Genomic DNA, 18,339 nt, shown 5'->3' on the forward strand with positions numbered 1-18,339 from the left:
AAGGAAGAAGTCAGGTAGTTGTGCAATGGAAGAAAGTGGTGGGTGACGGAGTATGCTGGAGGAGCATGGAGTGTGGGGGAATAATTTTCACATGAGGTTCTAAACTAAAGAGATCACTTCGAGAAAGATATTATTTGTTTGAGTTCCGCGGAAAAGAGAAATCTCATCATGGACCAATGGTGAATAAGGGCACACAGTTTATGAGGCGAATCACGCAATGGACATAATGCTCCACGGTCATAATGGGTCATGGAGGATCTCTTCGCGATCCATTTGACTCGTGCAAATCTCTCCACGGATGACTAAATATAGTGACAAAAAGTTGGGGCTTAAACCAAATTGAGTCACGGGTGGATATCCGCAATGTAAACCTATTTAGCTGAAATGGATTATGGAGATAAGTAAGAAGGGGTAAAATGAATAGTGATCATGACTATCTACCCACCCACGACGTTAAGAATGAGTCATCGAGAATCCACTAACGCAAAACTTGCAATTGAGGAATACCACGATTCGCATTGAGTACGAGAGATATCGTCGTACGATTATAAATAGAGCTAGAGTTAGAAGTAGAAAGAGAAGAAAAACCAGATTAGCAAGCACAAAAATTCGTATCCCCAAGCATCAAATCCAAAACCCTTTATTCTCAAACACTACATCAACCAAAAACCATAATTCTCGTGTTATTCCCAATAAAAATCTTCTGTTTTCTATTCAAATCAATATAAGTTGGTGAGAAAATAACCTCGCGAATTTTTCTCCAACAACCTGTAGTCTGGCAGCTGTTTATTTCTACAAAATATTGATGTGTCTCACTGTCTCTCCTTCCTAGTGCTCATAGTCACAGGGTAGTTTTTAGTCAAGCCTCCGTTCTTTCCAATCATATATTGCCAGCTCACATACATGATTTCTAAAAGAAATTTGTACGTACTTCATTTGTTGAATTTCAGTTATAGAACTTTCTTGATACCCTATGAGCTATACCAATTACTCGAATAATAACAATGTCAATGGGAGCACCATGTAATTTATTTCTCTTTTGTAGTTTGTTTGTTTCATTCTATCATAATTCAAGAAGAAGAAAAAGAAAACGATGTCAATGGCAAATAAGAACACCACTTGATTACCTTAAACGCAAACCTAATGATGTCTTTAATTGCACTAATGAGATCAACAAATTCCACTTTCCCTGCTCGTGTTAATTGAAACTTCAAGTGGCCCAAATACCCTTCAAAACGTACTAGGAACATCAAACCCCAATACTTTCCTCCAAATAATTTAAGAACTCTCCTTGAAAATTTTGAAATGTTACTATCACTGAATTTAGTAATATGTATATTGACTCTTTCCACCCCAAAATTGTAAACAACAAACAATTCTAATACAAACGATAACATATCACCATCTCACTAAACAAGTTGGATTAGTGTAAATCGGTCAAAAACAAAATAAAATAAAATCAAAGTCAGCCGGGACCGATATCCCCTCAAAATCTGCGGGAAGTACGCGGGCATGAGTTTAACTGTTCGGGCATATCGGTCACTTCACCCACCGCACTGAAAGTAACTGCAGAGAGAGAGAGAGAGAGAGCTAGTACAAGTAGAAGAAGACGATGAAGAACTAGTATATGTTTTACTGGGACCCAGATATGGAGGACTTGGCTTTGTAATCACAATCACCATTTTGTGTGTTCTGTTCTGTTCTGTTCTGTCTTTGTGATAAAAGATCAAAGAAAACTAAATCACGAGAGGTCGTCTCAGTGATTATTTGACCCACCTGACTCTGTACGCATTTTCCTGGAACTTTCCTCTCTCTATCTCTCTCTCTCTCTCACTTGTTTGCTCATTCATATCAAATAGAGAGCTGTATCCTTTGCTATCTGGGTCTTTGTTTGATTTGACTGTCAATACCCCGAGTCTTGGTTTCTCCCCAGAGTTGTTCCTGTTCGTTTCTCTGGGTATGTTCTTCTACCCTTTGATGTGGTTATGGTTGTTTGTTTGTTTGTTTGTTGTGTTTGAGTTGAAAGGTTTGATTTTGGATTGGAAGTTTGCTTTTAGTTGGTTGAAGATTGAGTTTTTGAGGATATGGGAGTTTGTTATGTTTGCATCCCAACTCGTTTTGGAAGAAATGAGTTTGATATTTGTTTCAGATATTGATTCTGTGAGTTATGTAGTTATGGCTGTTGTATTTGAGTTCAAAGTTTTGATTTTGATCAGAAGTTGATGTTTAGGTTGTCAAAGATGAGTTTTTTTTTTTGGTGTGGAATATTTGGTAATCTAATAGGACTCCATTCCAAGTCGTTTGTTAGTTGGTGGTTTGTTTCCAAAGACTGGTTTTATTGGTGTTAGACTGTAAGGTGGTTTCTCAGAAGATAGCAATGAGTTTTTTGAGTGTATGAAATGCTGAGATTTTACTTTTTGGAGATATGTTTAGGTGTAGTGCGATGTTTGCTTATTGGAATTATGGCAAATGGCACTGAGCAGCCAAAGACTTTGGCTTTTAGGCTATGTTTGTTTAACCGGATTACCAATCTAGTTGTTGCGAAATGATGAAGTTGACGACGGGAAGCCAGAAGCTCGATGGTGGTCACAGCAGCGACGACGAGCTGGAAAAGTGTCATGGCCTCGTAGACGGTGTTGGAGATGCAGAGGAGTTTGAATTGGCCGCCAAGAGGATTTGGGGGACTCATAGATGATGTCGTTTGGGTCGGCGATGGAGTCAACGGTGGGACAGAGGTTGTAGTGGTCGGAGTTTCACGGGAACTTGTTTTGATTTTAGGATTGGAGTTTCTTGATGCTTCAGGTTAAGAATTTCTAGGAAATATATAATTTGGGTCAATTGCTGTCATGCTTGATTAGCTTGAGGGAATTTGGTTCTTAGAGGAATTCAGAGATTTCCATTTGATTGGGAGTTGAAGAACACGAGAATGAACTGTAGACGTCTTTTCCGGCTATAAATCTATCATACCAAACATATGATCAGATTAAAATTAATCCAATCTTATCCTAATCAAATCCAATGATTATCCTTTTACAATGCCAATCTGGGTTGCCAAACGTAGCCTTAGTTTCATGGGAATGATGGAAAATTTATGTCTCTAACTGGTTTTACTGAATTTTTTGTTCAGGAGCTGGACTTTGGGAGCTTCGGTGGTACATGAAGAAGTTCTTTGGGTCAATCAAAGGTCGGAGATTCTGTTGAGCATTAGAAGAGTCATGAATTTTCAGCACGAGAAGATAGTCAGGTTAGTTCAATCAAACGACTTGCTTTGGATGATTGTGACCTGAAGTTTATAGTGTGCATTTGGTTTTTTTCTTACTTGAGCAAAAGGTGTTTGTTATGAGAGGAATTCATAATATTACTATTTTTCACTTCTTTCCATTGCTGTTGTATATGGTAGGAGATTTGTTTAAATTCTAACATGAGTCCTTTATTGTTTTAGGTTTCAGGATTGGAATCCAGAGAAACCTGTTGACCCACCATATTCTCCGAATGATGGAGGCCAGCGAAGAACATTCAGATCAACATTTAGCTCAGTTTCATCTAAATTTCAAAGAAGCCTGGAATCTGGTTCTGAGAGGATTAAGTCATGGAAGTCCTATTCGATTAATGGGGTTGTTGGTAAAAGCTTCGGTTCTACAGTTCTTGATCCGCAAGGGCAATTTCTTCAAAAGTGGAATAAGATATTTGTATTGGCATGTGTACTTGCTGTTTCCATGGATCCTTTGTTCTTTTACGTTCCCGTTATTGATGATGACCACAAGTGCCTTGACAAGGACAGAAAGATGGAGATAACAGCTAGTGTTTTGCGTTCATTCACTGACATATTTTATATAGTTCATATAATCTTTCAGTTTCGTACTGGTTTTATTGCTCCTCCTTCTCGAGTTTTTGGAAGAGGTGTTTTAGTTGAAGATTCTTGGGCTATTGCAAAGAGGTATCTATCCTCCTACTTCCTAATTGACATTCTTGCTGTCCTTCCACTCCCACAGGTACACTATTTGTACTTGTAGTTTGTATCTCATGCAGATTATATGCTTGTTTTGTTTTTTACTTTTGACATCTAATAATAAGAACTTTTCCAGGTTGTCATTCTACTATTCATTCCAAGACTGTCAGGCTCAGCATCATTGAATACAAAGGATTTGTTGAAGTTTGTTGTTTTGTTTCAATATGTGCCAAGGGTTATTCGTATATATCCGTTGTATAGAGAAGTAACAAGGGCTTCTGGCATACTTACGGAAACTGCATGGGCAGGCGCAGCATTTAATCTTTTCCTCTATATGCTTGCTAGTCATGTAAGTTCGAGAATACTATTAACTCTATGCTGAGAATAATATGATATTGTTCCTAGATTGATTTGCATTTCAGTGATTGCCTATCTTTTACAGAGTGTAAGTCCTTAACCATTTCGTTCACAATACATCATCTAGACATTTGAAAGGACTTGAGTTTTAATTTAAAATGTAATGGATGTTCTCATCTAGAGAGTTCTTAAAATGCATCGCTCCTTTTGTAAACTTTCTTGAACAAGCTTGCTCGTTATGCTTATGAGAGAGCTCATTCACACTGATGTTGTTTGAAAAGGTGATGGAGTTGTTAGGTGGTAGATTAATTTCTAAAACTGAAATAAACTTTCATTTCTAAAACTGAAATAGAAATGAAAGTTTATTTATTGATGCTATACATAGTGACACGGTCAATTTTTCCCTTCTATGTTGGTGGTAGATTAATAGTTGAGTTCTGATTTTTTGAGCCCATGTAAATTCTGTGCCTAAATCAAATTCACATGTTATACATAGCATGAGGGGTATCTTTGCATGGTCTTGTTTTTTAATGTTAAACTGAATCATTGTTTATCTATCTTAAATGTCCTGATCTTCAACTAATGATGTGTTGCTCGTAGGTACTTGGAGCATTTTGGTATCTAATTTCTTTAGAACGAGAAACCACATGTTGGAAACAATCTTGCAGGATGAATTCAACCATATGCTCCATACCGGATCTATACTGTGATACCAGAGGGCAGCTTTCTAATAAGACCGAATTCTTAAATTCTTCATGCCCAATACTAGAAGAGGATAAAACGAAATTTGATTTTGGCATATTTCTTGATGGTCTTCAATCTGGTATTGTTCAGTTAAACACAGGCTTTCTTCAAAAGCTCTTCTACTGCTTTTGGTGGGGATTACGGAATTTGAGGTGGGCTTATACGACTTAGGTTGGTAGAGCTGATATTTGAAGTTACTTTTTGATGACTTATGCTCTACTTTTGTTCATTTTTCAGTTCGCTTGGTCAAAATCTTGAAACAAGTACATATGTTTGGGAAATCTTGTTTGCGGTCTTCATTTCTATCGCGGGCCTGGTGTTATTTTCATTTCTTATTGGCAATATGCAGGTTAATTTTGTCATTGAAATTTTGTAGTCATGTAATTTTGTCTAATGAATATTGATGTATAGTTGGTTTTCAATCTCTGGTTTGTATGCTTACTTCATGTACATGACTCCAGTGGGTATAATGAACTAATGAGATCGTTTCTTGAACCAGACATATTTGCAGTCTACAACTACGAGATTAGAGGAGATGAGAGTTAAAAGGAGAGACGCAGAACAATGGATGTCCCACCGTTTGCTACCAGAGAATTTGAGAGAACGCATAAGGCGGTATGAGCAGTACAGATGGCAAGAAACCAGAGGTGTAGATGAAGAGAATTTGATATGTAATCTTCCAAAAGACCTTAGAAGGGACATAAAGCGCCATCTCTGCTTGGCTCTACTGATGAGGGTGAGTTTGTGTGTGGTTCTTATGAGTGCATATGAGTATGATAAAGGTTTGACTGTTTGAGTGTCTGTACCTGCATGTGTTGTTAAATCCTAAATTTCCTTAATACATCTCAGGTGCCAATGTTTGAGAAAATGGATGACCAATTGTTGGATGCGATGTGTGACCGTCTGAAGCCTGTACTGTATACAGAAGATAGCTACATTGTTCGGGAGGGAGACCCAGTGGATGAGATGCTCTTTATAATGCGAGGCAAGCTTTTGACTATGACCACAAATGGTGGAAGGACTGGGTTCTTCAATTCTGAATATCTCAAAGCTGGTGACTTCTGTGGTGAGGAGCTCCTCACATGGGCTCTTGATCCACACACCTCTTCAAATCTTCCAATCTCAACCAGAACTGTCCAAGCCCTTAGTGAAGTCGAAGCCTTTGCTTTGAAAGCAGAGGATTTGAGGTTCGTAGCCTCCCAGTTTCGACGGCTTCACAGCAAGCAGCTTCGCCACACATTCAGGTCTTACTCACAACAGTGGAGGACTTGGGCCGCTTGCTTTATTCAGGCAGCATGGCGTCGTTATGGTAAGAAGAAGCTTGAAGAGTCTCTGCGGGAAGAGGAGAATAGGTTGCAAGATGCACTTGCGAAGGCTGACACTAGCTCCCCTAGTCTTGGTGCCACCATTTATGCCTCGAGATTTGCTGCTAATGTACTTCGTGCTGTACGGCTACGGCGTAGTGGTACACGCAAGGGAAGGGTGCCAGATAGATTGCCGCCCATGCTACTTCAGAAGCCAGCAGAGCCGGATTTCACTGCTGAAGAGCAATAGGTATATGTAGATTAGTCTTAATTCTTTATAAGCTTAATATTGTTGTGCCAAAATGTAACGTGAACTATAGAACTGAAAATCAAGAAAAATGTGACAGCACAATGGTAAAAAGCTGCGGTCAGTTCTTCAAGTGTATTAGGTCTGTAAAGTATATTGTTGTATATGGCAATGCTTGGTTGTTTCCTGATTCTGCAAAACATGTGGGAAATTGGCGATTTTATTTGTGTATGGGAAGTTTCTTAGTTACAATCTGAATCTGGTGGAGTAGCAGAAACAAATATCCGGCATTTCTAGTAAATTGTCAGTTAATATCAAAATGAAAAATTTGAAGGATTCTTGTAATCTTTGATTGGTAAAGATGGAAAAAAAATTTAAGTTTGATTGGCTGGCTCTAACCAACAGCCTAAACTAGATCACATTTGAATCACCTACAGAGCCTGCGCAAGTTCATACATTCAGGTTTTACTTGAACCCCTGGAGCACTTGATCGAGCAGCTTGGCGCCGCCATTGTAAGAAAAGTCTTTGTGGAAGGAGGAGAATAGGTTGCAATCGATGCTGGTAAAGGCTTGTGTGAACTTCAGGTTTCATTATATACGCATCGCGTTCTGCTACTTCAGACGCCAGCAAAGAGTGATACTTCTGCTCAAAAGCAACAGGTAGTAGCCTTTCGAGTTTGATTCAGTATTTCATTTTTCTGTGCAAATTATTGTAATGGCATACAACACAAATGTATTGATTCGAGTCTATACAGAAGTATTTTACATTTGATCGTTGTGCTTGATGCAGAAGTAAAAGCTTGAGCAGATTGGAGCACAGGCTTAACTCATCTTTTAAATTGACAAGTCTGTCATAATGGGAATGCATAGGTAAACGAACCACTTGTGGAATCCGAGTCTTCTGCAAGTTGGGTGTGGATTCACTGTATTGGATGCTTCCTTGGTTAATACATAGAAAAACTACGTGGTTTATATTCATGTTTATATTAATAATATTGCAAAGACTTTGAAGAGTAGATCCGTGGACTTTTGACCTACACTCTTTTTTTTTTGCTTCTTAAAAGCCATATTTTCTTTCTTGTCCCTGCAGCTAAGCTGCTAGCTAGCTAGATCAAGATTCGCAACAATGGCGGTACAAATGCCAAGGTAATGTGAATAAATTTCTCTCCTCTCATTTTCTTCCGGTTACATGGTGGCATGGGACTCTCGAATCATGATATGGATATTTTATGATCTTGATTATGAACTCCGTCTATCCATAATCCATGTATGTTAAGCTAATAAGTCTATTTGCTCTGTGACTTTATTTAGGATACGGAGTCGTGATATAGAAGAAAATGGTGAAGAACTAACTCAAAAAATTAATGGTACTCTTTCAACTGCAAAGTTTGCATCAGTGAACTCAGCTGTCAATAAGGTCTGTAGAGTTTTTCTAGAGCCTGGTTTTGAAAGACTACAGAGCTTTTTGAAGACCATGAAAATCTATTATGGAGTTTTATCTATAGGACTGAGTTCCAAAAAGAAGATTCTTGACCGCCAGGCATTAGTCCAGCAAAGGTGGAATGAAATGCTTCTTGTTCTCTGTGTCATCGCGCTCTCGCTCGATCCTTTGTTTTGTTATGTCCTTGTGGTTAATGATGAGAAGAAGTGTCTTCGATTGGACAGAACTTTAGGAGTTATAGCCACTGTTCTGCGATTCATTGTGGATTTCTTTTATGTGTTTTACATTATTTATCAGTTTCGTGTTAGCGTTGTCACTCTTTCTTCTCATTCATCAAAAGAAGGTGAACTGGCTCCACACACTCAGGCAAAAGCGTGGAGATATTTGTTCTTGTTCTTCATATTTGACATCCTTGTAGTTCTTCCACTCCCACAGGTAAGGCTAGTTACTTGAGGTACTTCATATGTTGTCTATATATCTTGTTTCATCACTTTTTATGTGTTTGCCAGATTTCAAGAGTAGAAAGTGCAGAACCACTTCGAGTTTACATCTTTTAACAATTGATAATGGTCTAAACTACAACTCTGGACTAATATAGAATTTCTCCAATTTTGATGTAGGTGATAGTTTATGGTATCATTCCAAGATTGAATAACTCGAGGGTTTTCCATGCAACACAGGCATTGTACTTCATAGTTATCTTTCAATATGTGCTAAGGGCTCTCCGAATCTGCTCATTGTTGAATGAGGCTACAAGGTCTTCTGGCATTCTCGCTGAAACTGCATGGGCTAAAGCTGCCTTTAACCTTTTTCTTTATCTGCTTGCTAGTCATGTAAGCTTCCTTTATATGCTTGCCAGTCATTTTAACCAAACAAAATTTCTAATCATTCTGTTCTACTTTAATTCGAGAAACTAGCTTCTTATTATCATCACTGATTCTCTTGATTGATAAATTTTCTGACCCTGTAGGTTGTTGGAGCCTTCTGGTACTTCTTTTCGATAGAAAGGAAAGCATCTTGCTGGCGAAAATCCTGTAAAATTTATGCTACCGCTCACTGTTCATTATATTGTGATGATACTTTTGGAGCTAACACATTTCTGAACGACTCTTGCTCTCTAAAGACACCAAATTCCACATTTTTTGATTTTGGAATATACCATGGTGCCCTTGAATCTGGTGTCATTGAATCAACAGATTTCGTGACAAAGATCTCTTACTGCTTTTGGTGGGGACTGCAAAACCTGAGGTTTGCACACATTTCTGAAGTTAAAGATATAATTTCCACATACTAGTGGACTTTTAATCTGTCCCTGCAATTGTGTTTAGCTACCGTTATGAAATTTACGTCCGGTTCATTTCAATGTTATATTCTGCAGTTCCCTGGGTCAAAGCCTCAAAACAAGTACCTATCTGTGGGAAGTCTACTTCTCAGTTTTTGTTTCACTTTCTGGATTGATACTGTTTGCATTTCTCATTGGAAATATGCAGGTTGGTTCCTTAATAAAATTGTGTATGAATTAGCATCTCTTATTGGCTTGACATAACTGATGTCTTTACTTTGTTGTGGAACAGACATTTTTGCAATCAAAAACAGTAAGGCTGGAGGAAATGAGATTGAAGGGACAAGAGATAGAGTTGTGGATGGCGTTCCATTCCCTTCCTCGGAAGCTCAAGAAGCGAATATGGAAATTCCAGAAATACAAATGGCAAGAAACTAGAGGTGTTGATGTGGAGAGTTTTCTTCACAATCTTCCCCGGGACATCAGAAGGGAAACAAAGAAGCATCTATGCTACGGTCCACTCAGTAAAGTGAGATTCTTCATTTGAAAATTGTCGACACACACACATATATATGTAACATGCGCACTGTGTTATCAGTTCTACATTTCATGATGAGGCCATGACCACCTGCAGGTTCCTATGCTTCAAAATAAGGATCCACGATTGCTTGATGCAATATGTGATCATCTAAAACCAGTGCTTTACATAGAGCATAGCTTCATACTCCGGAAAGGAGACCCTCTTGATGAGATGTTGTTCATCACTCGCGGCAAGGTATGGACTTACACAACAACGAACAGTGCAGGCGCTGATTGTCTCGAAAAGGGTGACTTCTATGGCCAAGAACTTCTTGACTGGGTACTTAAAACTTATTCTAATCCCAACCTATCCAACCTTCCCTTCTCAACTGAAACAGTGCAAGCACATACTAAAGTAGAAGTGTTTGTTATAAAAGCCAATGACTTGAAGAATGTGGTCTCCAAGTTTTGGTGGCTTTTCCCCAGCTCTGTTATGGAGCAATCACGCAAACCAAGGGCAGCTCAGGCTTTGCAAGCGGCATGGCGCCGTTATAAACAGCTTCAAAAGACTCCCCGGTCTAAGGATGGCAGTGTTTCTCGCACTGAAAATTCTGCAATCTCATAACCTGTGTGGCATCGATCATACAGATGCGCACATTAGTTCAAGATAACATTTTATACAACCCGTCAGGAACATGCAGAATCAGTTTGTTTGGTCTGATTTGGTAATGAAACAATTTGAGTTTAGACACATGTTCTTCCTTTCGTTTGATTCTTGTATTAAAAGTTTAAAACATACAAGGGCACCACATTGCTACAGGCCAAATCTAAAGTTTTAACAACACCAAGCACTCAAGCAGCATGAAACACGAAATAACAATACGAAAATTACAATACAGTAGTCCTTAGGGTGTATAGATCTTCAGTCACAGTAACTAGTTGTAGCTCCTACAATTGGATGTACATAAACTACATATCAGTCTCTTGGAATATGCACATACAGTCAGGTAATTCTATAATGTTTAAAAGGCCATCCTGAAAGAAAATAAACATGAATCTCTGTAAACAAAGTCATACTGTACATACTGAATATGATTCAAACTTCAAAGCTTTTAATTTTTTCTTCCTTGGTGTAAAAAGTTCTGCAGTTTGCTTTTATAGGTGAACAACGTAGTATTGAGCTTGATGACCAGGGACAGGTATCCGTCTTTGTTACTTACTATCCTATAGGTTCGATCTGGCTTGTTATACGCTTGACCAAAGTGAAGAACAAGCTTAAGTCAACTTGTAAACCCTCGAGCTTGATGACTTTTCTCAACTTGTCAGTTTGTTTATATGTATTGCAAAGACTTAGACCAGTAGCTCTGTATACTATAGTTTGTCTAAGTCTTTGGTCTAAAGTTTAAAATTTTCACACCCATGGACTTGTACTAGTTGTCTTCTTAATGTAGCAGAACTGTCTTAATTAGTTCACTATTCTAGGAGCAGAAGCTATTGTGATTTGAAGATCATCTGTCTAATCTTGCTTCTGATAAAAACCAGTCATCATCTACTGAACAGGCTTTTGCCCCAGTGCGCTCGTCGGACCTTACCTGGGGGATTGGCGACAATGGAAGTTGAAATTTCACGGTAAGTTTCTCAATGAATAAACCATTGTGCATTTCTAACTTCTAAGCATGCGTTCATTTTTATCTGGAGTATAGTAGTCACTCTGGTTTACAGTCTATATTGTATGTTGTATATTTATGCTCTATTTAGGAAACAATGTAACTCTCGTCTTTGTTTGTTATATGCTTATTTATGATGTTTGTTAAAAAAAAATTATGATGTTTATTAGGACACATAGTGGTGATTTAGAAGAAAATGCTCCCAGAATTGCATCTCGAGGGAAGGTAGATTACTACAACAGATCTTTGGGACCTGGATCTTCTAAAAGGATAACGGGTATTAAAGGATTTAAATCTCATTGTGGAGTACTGATTGACAAGCTAAAGCTAAACTGGCAGAATTGTATACTTATTTGGTCTGTTAGCGCGCTCTTACTGGATCCACTTTTCTGTTATATTCTTATCATGAGTGATGAGGAGAAGTGCATTAAATTGGACAGAATATTGGGGATTATTGCTAGTGTTTTGCGATCTCTCAGTGACCTCTGTTACATGCATTCTATCATCTGTAATTTTGATGCTAGATCTGTTACTCGTTTCGTTGTAGTGGACATACTCGTAGTTCTTCCACTTCCACAGGTATGGAAATTCACAGTACTGATTGAACTACATTATTTGCACCGTTTTTTACACGTATTGAACTATTGATTCATGACAGTTCTGTTTTTTTTCATTCATTCCGTTTCTGATGATAAAAGTTTTCGTATTGATAAACTTGAACTTGGCATGATAGCATAAGCCTCTCCTACCAGAGGATGCTCTTCAGCATCTTTGACATTTATGAAATGAGTGAAATCAGTTCCCTTTCTTAGTTGGACTAGTGATGCACGGATAAAATAATCTCAGATGGTAAAAGAGTGAATAAATCTTGGGGATATATATGATCATGTGAATAGGTAGCCTTCCATAGTATTGAGTATTGACTACAATTGTGGACTCATAAACTGATAAACTTGTTCTGTTCTTATCTGTCCAGGTGCTAGTTTTTGCTGTAATTCCCAAACTAAATGACCCCAGAATTTACAATGCAGCCAAGTTCTTGAACATTTTGTTCATAATCCAGTACATTCTGAGGGTTCTACGAACCTGCTCCTTGTTAAAAGTATTTGTAAGGGCCTCTGGCATCCTCGCTGAATCTGCATGGGCTAATCTCTCTTTCTTTATGCTGGCCAGTCATGTAAGTTTCTAACCATTCGTATTCATGTAAGTTTCTTGAATGATTTCAGTTGAAAATTTCTTTATTCTTTGATTTACTGATGTTCAATTTCTTTGGATTCACGTTCACCATGTTTATTTGCAATTATTATAAGTATCTGGTGCTTAAGGTCGGCAACAAATATGATATTAGACAGTAGATCTACACCCACTACACTTTAATATGGTGTCATAGTTTGCATGCATAACCTTTAAAGCTCCAGTAATTAAGCAAATCACATGAAGAACTCAGAGGAACATAGTTTTACACATTACAGGGAACGTAACTATTCCTTCATCAGTTCCCTAAAATTCTTTTATTTTATTTTAAATTTTCTTGCTATTAGTGCTACTGATCGGATCTAGTTTACAATCTAAAGGTCAAGTAGAATTTTCTTGTCCTTCTGTAGGCACTTGGAGCCTTTTGGTATTTGTTTTCTATAGAAAGGAACGCATCTTGTTGGCTGGAAGCATGTAAACATCTCGGTGTTCATTGTTCATTTTACTGTGACAACACCTTAAGATCTAGCACGCTTCTGCATGATTATTGCGCTGCAAATTCCACACTTTTTAATTTTGGAATATACAAGGATGCCCTTGAATCCGAAGTTGTTTCGAGTGATTTTTCACAAAGGATATTTTACTGCTTTTGGTGGGGACTGCAAAATCTCAGGTCTGCACATTCAATCCTTTGATCTTGCATTGTGCTACAATTAAAAGGAAACCCTTCAGTACATTGATGCATCAATAGTTCAATACATTAACATAGACCAACTCCATGTAGTGGCTAGTCTTATATAATAATGCATAAATGCACAGAATTACCTTAGTTGTAAACTAATACACTTGATCAAATTAAAGTTCAACTAGTTTTTCTCTTATCATTTATGTGAACATATGAATAAAAAACGATAGTTTATCGTTTTTTAGTTGCTTCTGATTGACTTCTATCTGTTATCCAGTTCTCTTGGTCAAAGCCTTAAAACAAGCACCTATCTCTGGGAAGTTTGTTTTGCAGTTTCTGTTTCAATATGTGGGTTGGTACTATTTGGACTTCTTATTGGTAATATGCAGGTTGGTGCTACTTGAGTTCAGAACAATCAATGATGATTTAATTATGTGGCATTAATATTGCTTGATTTAAAATGTACGTGTTTAGGATTATCACATTTCAGAATTTGATGGACTGTTTTCTGTTGTTAAAAAGACATATTTGCTATCAAAAGTTGCAAGATCAGAGGATTTGAGAGCCAAGGAACTAGATATGGATCTGTGGATGCATTCCCATAGACTTCCGCCGGAGCTTAAATGCCAAATTCAAGACTGTATGAAAAAAAAACTCAAGGAAAACACAGTAATTGATGTGAATAACTTTCTTCAACTTCTTCCGCGTGTCCTCAGACAGGATATAAAGAGACATATTTGCTTTAATCCACTCAGAGAAGTGAGTTATTTTCTCCCTTTGTTGTTCATTTGCATAGTAAGGATAATGATAATTAAGGTGTTATGCACTATATATATGGCACTCCAATATGGTTAAGTTATTAATACTTAATCTATGGATGATATTAGCTTAGGCTTACTACTAATTGTTTCATTTAGGTGCCGTTACTTCGATACAAGAATGAGGAACTGTTGGGCGCAATCTGTGAATATCTTGAGCCAGTGCATTACAAAAAGAATAGCATCATCTTTCAAGAAGGAGATCCACTAATTGAGATGCTGTTCATCACGCGTGGCAATATTGTGACTCACACCACTTCTGCCGTTGTAAGATTTCTTGGATATGGTGACTGCTATGGTGAAGAACTTCTCAATTGGGTGCTGCGTTTCTATGGTGAAACGCATTGGGAGATAATGTCGACCAACATATCCAACTTTCCCTTGTCAACCACAACTGTCAAAGCTCAAACTGATGTTGAAGTCTTTGTTCTAAGGGTCCAACAGTTAAAGCTTATTGTAATGAATTTCTGGCTCCATTTTCGTAAGGATATAGATCCAAAGCCGTGGGCTGCATTTGCTGTGCAAAAGGCATTCCGCCGCTTCCGCAAAAGAATCCAACGGGCGGAAGCAGCGGCGGATCGAATTTATTGTCTGAGTGGGTTTGAATTTTTTTAAAATGAAGAATCATGATGTTGAAAATTAATGAATAAAAATATTTTATATATAATATCATCTAGATGCAAACATTAAAAATCATCATAAACTCAGTCTTATATGTAGCTAACTAGAATGATATTTTTTTTTGAACTACTTGTATTAAATGATTCAGCCAAACTTAACATTGAAATGATTTTTTTTTTGTATTGAATAAGGATAGAGGCAGGCAAACATCTACTAAGATTGTAAAACTTAAATTGTGCGTGAAAATACTATGGCCTAAAGAGCTAGCCTCTTCTAGAAAAAAAATCATGAATTACAGCTAGCCTAAAAACTAAGACTAAGTAGATTCAAAAAACCAGATAGGAAGGAAGCCATTGTCCAATTTTAGAGAAGTAAGGGTAGGAAGTATTGAAATATTAAGAACCTAAAAGAAAAGATAAAAATGGGTATGATACAGATCGTACTCAGGTGGGTTTGGAGTTAATGAATACACTCGACCAAGCCTTGGGGGGGGGGGGGGGGGGGGGGGCTTGAGCCCACCCGAACCTCTACCTAGATTCGCGTCTGGGCTGAAGTAAAAAAGCAATTTTGGTTTTCTCAAGTCATTTCTATTAGAATTTTTGTTGAATTTCAAAATATAATATTATTTTAACTTATCTTATTTTCAAAGGTTGAACAACCGTATTATTTTTAAAATATTAAGTGGGTGTTACAAGCTTATGAATTAATCATATTTATTCATATTAATTAAGGTTCATTATATATATGATATTTATGTGGGGGTTATAGTAGTTTCAATTTATTTATTTCTTTGTAACATCTATGATGTTATTATTGTCTTTATGATTTACAAGTTTCTACTCCTATATAATCTTGACATCTCTTGCTCATTTCATGATATAGATATATACATACACACAGAAACACATTATATTAATTATAGTTAAATCATAATATAGGGTTTAGGAAGAACTAAGTAGTTCTAGGATCCAAGTCTGCGAGTGTACGCTTACAAAGATAAACAATTGTTGTACCCTGGAGGGTAGACGCCATATACCTGCTACACTAAGACATTGTCTCCGAGGGGCGAAATATACTCTTAATGGCAGTGTTTACACGCCTCAATCTTAAACGTGTTTGAATGATGGGTCATACAAGAGCCTACAATTGAAGAGATAAATCTCGCAATCCTTGTTATTTTGTTATATTGTATGGTGATTATTATTTCTTATTATTTGCCTTCTAGAGCGCGACAGATTTTTTAATCCGTTGTAGCATCTTTGGAGTCAATTCTGAAGGGCAAATTTGGGATCAAATTATATCTCCAAAAATTCTTGTAGAATTATATGCATATATAACAAACCCAGTTATCATTCAAACAACATCTAAGCAAGTCGGAGGCACCTTGACAAAACAAAAACAATGAAAATCTAAAACATACCAGATACTGAAGTGAGGGTCTGTTGGTTCACCGGACATTATATATCCTGGCAAAGGAGCTGTTCCAAATAAACATTGTTAATGTTTTATTGGCGAACTATAAACAAAACAAAAAATATAATGACAAAGGCTTAAAAGAACAACCGTGACATTGAAGAATATCAAAAATGCGTGACATGTAGATATGCCCCCTAAACATAGGTATAGTTGTGTGTTTCCTTCATAAGACACAGCCTTAGCAAATTCCATGTAACCAAAAATGAACGCCTAGTTTTGCAATGTCATGACCATACCATCAGGAGTTGATAATAATTGACACCAAATATGGAATATTAGAAACCTAACTGACATTAAAAACTGTTGAAACATATCTTATCTGTATGGATCATAGATGATTACAGTATTTCTCAAAAGTAAAGTGGTTGCGTTTATCCCATGGTTGCTCACAGTCATCAGAGTCATCTGTTACACCAGAAAAGAAACAAACATGAGTATCATAAGACAGACATAAACTGTAATTAGAAGAATTAACAGGGAATTATGTGGATCTCTGCGAAATTAATCAAATAAAATAATAATAAAATCTAACCATAAGGAATCGAATCCCTGGCGGTGATGATTTCGAGTTCTCCAGGGACAGTTCTTGGCGGGTGATCTCGACTTATTCTCCAGGGTCTTGCTGGCGGGTGATCTCGATTTATTCTTCAGGGTCTTCCTCTTCATGGCAGAAAGACGCCGGCCGTTCACCCGGATTTTTCTAGCAGAAAGGCGCCGGCCTATCATGGTTCGGCGATGAGAGTACAATCAAAGAAAATAAGCGATGATGAGATAACAAACAAAAAACCATAGACGGTTATAGTCCTTTGATACTTTCTTGAGCTGCAAGGTGTCTATGATTCGTTCCTTGATTATCTAGGTTTAGTTTCCTTTTCCTTAACTTAGTTGATTACCATGTTTATTTGGGTATTTACTTAAACATATATATATTTGTTCTCTCTATCAGGTCGGCACAAGTTTGTCATTATCGTACTATTCGAAGATCTTCTTTAATCTATCTCTGAACTCATAAAACCACAAAATAGGAGACGAGATGGTGCCACTGTTGAGTATGGAAGACTTCAGAGGAAAACGACGTCCTGAACCTGGTTCATCCTTGCTCGATACTTTATGTTGGGCTACTTATATTGCACGGAAGAAGTACAAGTCAGTCTACTCGAGCCTAACAAGGAGGAAGGAGAAAAGAATCAAACTCAAATCGCTTGATGATCATGACAAGGATTTTCAATTTGGTAGTACTAAAGAACCAAATTCAACAATGGGTAAACAACTGGTGCTAAGTACATCAAACTCCGTTGGCACAATAAGGGGAGAGAGGTCTTCTCTTAGGGCAAATCATATAACGAGCTCTGATTCGAGTTTGAAGCCCAAGCGGAAGGATATGAAGGTTAAGGAGGAAAAGAGGTCGGGATTCAAGATGCCTAAACTGCATATTAGAGCATCGGGATCTAGCACTAATCCTAATGACTTGCCTGAAAGGTTGGAAAGGAAGATTGTAACTTTTGAAGGGACTGAAAATTCTGAAACGACCAAGACTGAAGAACCAAATTCATCAATGGGTAAAGAACTGGTGGTAAGTACATCATACTCGGTTGGCACAATAACGAGTTTCGATTCAGGGTCTCAGGAAATGAATGGATTGACAAGGAAGACGAAGAACAAGAAGGAGAAGAAGAGCAACAACAACAAGAAGAAGAGTATTGATGGTGGTGAGGATGATAAAGATTGGAGTTTGAAGCCCAAGCCAAAGGATATGAAGAGGTCGGGATTCAAGAGGCCTAAAGAGCATGTACCACGATATAGTACTAACCCGAATGACTTGCCTGAAGGGTTGAAAAGAAAGATTGAAACTTTGGAAGGGATTGAAACTTTTGAAAAGGCCAGGATGAGTTTGGTAATACAGAAGCGTTTGTTCAAGACTGACATGGTAAAAAGCGCTAACCGGTTGTCAATGCCTCTGAAACAAATCAAGCCGGAGAGTTTCTTATACGAGGATGAGATCAAGTTTCTTGCAGATCAAGAAGACTGGGCGGTT

The 18,339-nt window shown here is 37.6% G+C and overlaps 3 protein-coding genes across 4 annotated transcripts; all 3 read left to right on the forward strand.

Annotated features, from left to right (window-relative positions):
* The first annotated feature begins 1,795 nt into the window (after positions 1-1,795).
* LOC126804010 (cyclic nucleotide-gated ion channel 1-like) lies at positions 1,796-6,937 on the forward strand. Its single transcript, XM_050531761.1, has 8 exons — positions 1,796-1,957; positions 3,128-3,244; positions 3,443-3,992; positions 4,086-4,298; positions 4,907-5,202; positions 5,288-5,399; positions 5,550-5,786; positions 5,900-6,937. Exons 2-8 carry the CDS (start codon positions 3,216-3,218, stop codon positions 6,602-6,604), a joined length of 2,142 nt encoding a protein of 713 aa, XP_050387718.1. The 5' UTR covers positions 1,796-1,957; positions 3,128-3,215; the 3' UTR covers positions 6,605-6,937.
* Positions 6,938-7,075: 138 nt separating this feature from the next.
* On the forward strand, positions 7,076-10,577 carry LOC126804011 (cyclic nucleotide-gated ion channel 1-like). 2 transcript variants are annotated; one of them, XM_050531762.1, is made up of 9 exons: positions 7,076-7,261; positions 7,392-7,471; positions 7,692-7,747; positions 7,913-8,477; positions 8,663-8,875; positions 9,013-9,290; positions 9,421-9,532; positions 9,617-9,853; positions 9,959-10,577. In XM_050531762.1, the coding sequence occupies exons 3-9, from the start codon at positions 7,728-7,730 to the stop codon at positions 10,466-10,468; spliced, it is 1,935 nt and encodes a 644-aa protein (XP_050387719.1). In that variant the 5' UTR covers positions 7,076-7,261; positions 7,392-7,471; positions 7,692-7,727; the 3' UTR covers positions 10,469-10,577. The 2 variants fall into 2 exon arrangements, with proteins under 2 accessions (XP_050387719.1, XP_050387720.1); XM_050531763.1 differs by having other exon boundaries at positions 8,723-8,875.
* LOC126803861 (cyclic nucleotide-gated ion channel 1-like) lies at positions 10,431-14,822 on the forward strand. The gene is made up of 8 exons (XM_050531580.1): positions 10,431-10,568; positions 11,404-11,472; positions 11,681-12,089; positions 12,487-12,687; positions 13,115-13,377; positions 13,667-13,778; positions 13,912-14,148; positions 14,307-14,822. The coding sequence occupies exons 1-8, from the start codon at positions 10,492-10,494 to the stop codon at positions 14,820-14,822; spliced, it is 1,884 nt and encodes a 627-aa protein (XP_050387537.1). The 5' UTR covers positions 10,431-10,491.
* The last annotated feature ends 3,517 nt before the right edge of the window (positions 14,823-18,339 follow it).

Source organism: Argentina anserina, chromosome 7 (genome assembly GCF_933775445.1).
Source record: "Argentina anserina chromosome 7, drPotAnse1.1, whole genome shotgun sequence".
Taxonomy (NCBI): Eukaryota; Viridiplantae; Streptophyta; class Magnoliopsida; order Rosales; family Rosaceae; genus Argentina; species Argentina anserina.